Source organism: Ostrea edulis, chromosome 5 (genome assembly GCF_947568905.1).
Source record: "Ostrea edulis chromosome 5, xbOstEdul1.1, whole genome shotgun sequence".
Taxonomy (NCBI): domain Eukaryota; kingdom Metazoa; phylum Mollusca; class Bivalvia; order Ostreida; family Ostreidae; genus Ostrea; species Ostrea edulis.
Window position 1 is genome coordinate 39,147,212 of NC_079168.1, and position 6,000 is coordinate 39,153,211.

Below are 6,000 nucleotides of genomic sequence, written 5' to 3' on the forward strand. Positions count from 1 at the left end.
ATAAACATCTCATCTATTGATAGTGTACACATTGAGATAAACATCTCAGCTCACCTATTGATAGTGTACACATTGAGATAAACATCTCACCTATTGATATTGTACACATTGAGATAAACATCTCATCTATTGATAGTGTACACATTGAGATAAACATCTCACCTCTCCTATTGATAGTGTACACATTGAGATAAACATCTCAGCTCACCTATTGATAGTGTACATACTGATATAAACATCTCACCTCTCCCTATTGATAGTGTACACATTGAGATTAACATCTCACCTCTCCTACTGATAGTGTACACATTGAGATAAACATCTCACCTATTGATATTGTACACATTGAGATAAACATCTCATCTATTGATATTGTACACATTGAGATAAACATCTCACCTCTCCTATTGATAGTGTACACATTGAGATAAACATCTCATCTCAACTATTGATAGTGTACATATTGATATAAACATTTCACCTCACCTATTGATAGTGTACACATTGAGATAAACATCTCACCTATTGATAGTATACACAATGAGATAAACATCTCACCTATTGATAGTGTACACATTGAGATAAACATCTCACCTCTCCTATTGATAGTGTACACATATTTGAGATAAACAGCTCACCTACTGATAGTGTACACATTGAGATAAACATCTCACCTCTCCTATTAATAGTGTACTCATTGAGATAAACATCTCACCTCTCCTATTGATAGTGTACACATTGAGATAAACATCTCACCTCTCCTATTGATAGTGTACACATTGAGATAAACATCTCACCTCTCCTATTGATAGTGTACACATTGAGATAAACATCTCACCTCTCCTATTGATAGTGTACAGATTGAGATAAACATCTCATCTCTCCTATTGATAGTGTACTCATTGAGATAAACATCTCACCTCTCCTATTGATAGTGTACACATTGAGATAAACATCTCATCTCTCCTATTGATAGTGTACACATTGAGATAAACATCTCACCTATTGATAGTATACACAATGAGATAAACATCTCACCTATTGATAGTGTACACATTGAGATAAACATCTCACTTCTCCTATTGAAAGTGTACACATTGAGATAAACATCACACCTATTGATAGTGTACACATTGAGATAAACATCTCACCTCTCCTATTGATAGTGTACACATTGAGATACACATCTCACCTCTCCTATTGATAGTGTACACATTGAGATAAACATCTCATCTCACCTATTGATAGTGTACACATTGAGATAAACATCTCACCTCTCCTATTGATAATGTACACATATTTGAGATAAACATCTCATCTATTGATAGTGTACACATTGAGATAAACATCTCACCTCTCCTATTGATATTGTACACATATTTGAGATAAACACCTCACCTACTGATAGTATTCACATTGAGATAAACATCTCACCTACTGATAGTGTACACATTGAGATAAACATCTCACCTCTCTTATTGATAGTGTTCTCATTGAGATAAACATCTCACCTATTGATAGTGTACACATTGAGATTAACATCTCACCTCTCTTATTGATAGTGTACTCATTGAGATAAACTTTTCACCTATTGATAGTGTACTCATTGAGATAAACATCTCACCTCTCCTATTTGCGGATGAATGATCAGCGTACGTGGAGTATCTGGATTATCTACCTTGACAGTCTCGTGGAATATGCAGGTATCCAACTGTACATTATCTCCATAGGCTGTAAAGCAGAGTAAATCATATCTATTGGTAGGCATTTTACACATTCTTATCAAGCATATCAAAGGTGTCCTATATTTATATAATACATGTAACTAACCATCTGTGTTTCCTCTGTCAGACTCACAATACAATTAGGAGATATGATGAATCTTATGAGGGATGAACTGTAGATATTTTCACATCTGATTGAGGTAAAACTCTAGAACTTTACAAAATGTATTCTATGCAGTCAGCTACAACTGCTATCAACAAAGATGGACATCATGGAAAGATGAAAACTAAAACACAACACAAGGACACCTGCATATTGATTTGACAAACAGTTTTCTAGTGGTTCTTGAAAGAAGATTTTTAAAAGTTCCAGCCCCATAGACTCCCATGTAAATCTTTAAACTTAATTTGGCCCAGCCTCTTTTGAATCACGAAATGAACAAATGTGCATGTACACAAGAAGGCTTGCACACTTTAAAATTTGACAGTCTTGTAGATCTTGTCAATAAGAAGAATTTTAAATTTTCAAAATCTAGATTTATAAATATACCTTTTCCTTCAAAAAATTTTAAACATCAATTGTGGTTCTGTCTTGGCCCAGGGCATGGTTTGAACAAGCTTAAATCTATACTATATGGAAAAAAAAACTTTCATGCAAATTTGACATTTTTGATCCAGGGATTCTTATCAAGAGGATATTTCTTTAAACACATACTGCTCAAATTTTAATCTCTTTCATACAAGAATACTTTATGTAAAGTTTCATTGAAATTGGCCCAGTGATTCTGGAGAAGTTATTGAAAAGTCAATGACAATGGAAAGAACAGATGATAGACAAATTTTGATCAGAAAAGCTCTGTTACAACTGAATGATTTATAAACTCAAGGAAAAAAATTCGACTGACAGGTCAAAAGGGGCAACATTATATGCCCCAGCCATTTTTGGCAGGACTTGAATTACACACCTTTAATTCTGGAATTCCTTTGGATGATGATGTTGTCATTCAACATGACCTTGACCTGAGGACTGCCATACAGGAAATTCTTGACTTTCACCACACCATTGACCTCAATACGAGCTATACTGCCCTACATGTGAAAAGATTTTCTCATTAACCAATCAAAAAGTCTTCAGACATACTAGGGCTATTCATTAAATAGGACTGAAACTATATATACCCCATTAAATTCTTATTCTTAAATGATCATGTCCAGGAACACCTGTGCTGCTGAGATGATAAGTCTCTGTAAGGATGACACTTTCTGGTTGGTTTTTTTTTGGGGGGGGGGGGAGACAAGTAATCCAACCCAGACCTACCCTTAGTGCAATGCAATACATGCAAGGAAGGATCTAAGGCAAAGGGGTTTGTCTTCCGGATTGTGCAAAATAAAAAAATATATATATATGATTCCTCTTTAATATCACCTTTGAAATTGTTTTGATAAAGATGCCGATGTGTTTTGGTAATTAATACATTGTTTAAATTACACCCCCTGCAAGTAGTGACACCACTTGCAGGGATAGGGGGTGTTCATTTTTTCCCACAGTCCAGAAGAAAAGCCCCAGTGGTTTAAGGGACATAACTTGAAGAAAAAAAATATACACCATTTACAATTTGAAATTGAAGGTAAAGTTGTCTTTTAAGAACTTATACCTCTGCACAAGTACAGAAACTCGACTGTAGACAATAAGCTGGTTAATAGAAAGTCAGTGGAAAAATTGTGAAACAATAGGGAAAACCTACATGTAAATTGACATATGAATTGCTGCATTGAAAATACTGATATCAAAGATGCATTACAAGTAACAAGCATTCTGAAAGTATTTCATGGCAATACATAGTCCCCTACTGGTCGCAAAAATTACTGGACCACAACAATATCAAAAGTTCCTTATGTAGGTTAGTCCAAGGGCCATAACTTGGTGAAAAATCAACGAACTGAGATGAAATTTGAACTTAATCTGTAACTTATTATAGCAAAGCAGTGTACAAAATATTTAAAGAATATCTCTCCAAGCAAAAAAAAAGTGTGGGAAAACTGGATAATTCATGTTATTTTTCCAAGTCCAAGGGCCATGATTTAGTGAAAAATCAACAGACCAAAACAAAATTTAAATTTGATCTGTAACTTGTTATGGTAAAGCAGTGTACTAAATATCAAATGAATATCTGCAAGCACAACCAAAAAAAGTCTGGAAAACTGATAATTCATGCGATCTTTCTAAGTCCAAAGGCCATAACTTAGTGAAAAATCAACGGACCAAAACCAAATTCGAACTTCATCTGTAACTTGCTATGGCAAAGCAATGTACTAAATATCAAATGGAAATCTGCTAGCACAAAAAAAAAAAAGTGCAGTAAACTGATCATTCATACTATTTTTCTAATTTCAAGGGCCATAACTTAGTGACAATTCAATGGACCAAAACCAAATTCGAAATTGATCTGTAACTTGTTATGGTAAAGTAATGTACCATTTGAAATATGAAATAAATATCTGCAAGAACAGAGAAAAAAGTGTGGAAAACTGATTTGCAGGATTGACAGACAGACAGACGGACGGACTGATGGACGGACGGATCACAAACCAAAAGTCTCCTTCGACTTCGCCGGTAGGGGTCTAAAAAGCACTGATAAAAGGGAGTACATTTCATCAAGGATATAGTGATTTTTGAATTTTGAAAAGATATAAGATTTATGGTGTGTATGACTGGTCAACTGGGGATACTTACTACTCCTACATTGTAGGCACCTGATCCCACTTCTGATGTATCCAGGGGTCCGTGTTTGCCCAACTCTTAATTTTATATTCTTTATAGGATTTATGAGATTGATCACTGCTCATTATCTTCCTATAAAAACTTGTTTCCAAATTGGGTGTTATATCTTTTGAACAATGAACAAAAATGTGAACATTAAGAAATTGACAAAGTTTGCAAATACATGTATACAAATTTTTTTTTTTAAGTTTTACAAAAATTCTTATAAAGATATTAGTGAAATTGAGACAGGAGAGAATATTTGACTGCATTTCTATGAACCTCAAAGAAAGATGGCAAATAAATTCAGGTCAGAATCTGGATCAGCAAACAAAGTCAATGCCCTACAACAGCAAAATGTCAAAGGACAATAAAGTTCTCTAATATTGATCTGAGGTAAACCAAACTTGTAGCTCAGATTCCCTTTCAGAAAGGTCAAAGTGTATAATCTAAGTACAGAGTAGTATGTATGCGAGAAAGATTTGGCAGATGTATAAAAGTATTAGGAGATAAAAACTGGGAACGCAAAGAATCAAGCTTTTACAGGACCATATGCCAGCACACATATCATACATCATACAAAACTTCTTGCATGAAAACAAAATATGTATAACAGTTGGATTATCTCCCTTTCTCACCAAGCCTTTCACTCAACATTTCCCTGTTTTCTAATCTGAACAAAAATGTCACCTGAATGCTGATTCAAAGTTGTTCATTATGAGACTTTGCAATGTATGAAGAGCATACATGTTTAGAAGTATGGAGCAGGACTCCTAAGCTGGATTTCTAAACTTTAGTGATGTGTTGATGTGAAGAGGGGTTATTTTGAGGGAATATGGATAAATTTCTATGCAACACAATTCATTGTCTTTCATTTAATAGACCCAGTGTCACTATTTTATGAATAGCCCTCCTAAATCAAATCTTTCTGACAAAATCTTCAATACTATAATTACTACATTACTATCTATTTTGTCTCCCTGTTGAAAATTGTAAAATATCATTGCAAAGTTTATTGTATAACACTGCAGCATAGTTGTCAACCTTCAACAATCTAAAAGTATAGTTGATTTGTTTGTCAGAAGTGGGTGATGTTGAATTTTGTGAAAGAATATAATAGGACATCCCACTTTCGCAGGGAATTTTCAAAAATCATCCGAAACTGACGAAACGTGGGGTGAAGTAATCCTCTAACGGAGGCTGAGTTGACAAGATACTGTAGCATTTACATGTAAATCCCATCAACTTAAAAACAGGATGAATATATTACGTCAGCGTTGATTACGCTGGTGATCTTCTCTATGGCGTCCACAAAGAGTTCGTTCTTCCTCTTGTCCTGAAATTATAATGTCATGCGAAAAATAACAGAGCACATACTCTTCAGTAATTTCTTTTAAAAAATTCATACCCCTTCAGCATTTCTAAATGTTTTAATGGAAACACTTTGTTTTTCTAAGTGAATATCTTCTGTTTGAGAGAAATGTGTACAGTGTTGTCTATTAGGGAAAATGCTCC

At 34.4% G+C, this 6,000-nt stretch overlaps 1 protein-coding gene across 1 annotated transcript in view; it reads right to left on the bottom strand.

The window, feature by feature from the left end:
* The window catches only part of LOC125652832 (uncharacterized), a 25,233-nt gene that overhangs the window by 11,848 nt on the left and 7,385 nt on the right, over positions 1 to 6,000 (bottom strand). The window contains 3 exon segments of the mRNA XM_056165983.1: positions 1,625 to 1,731; positions 2,690 to 2,813; positions 5,756 to 5,821. Coding sequence (XP_056021958.1) covers positions 1,625 to 1,731; positions 2,690 to 2,813; positions 5,756 to 5,821 — 297 coding nt within the window.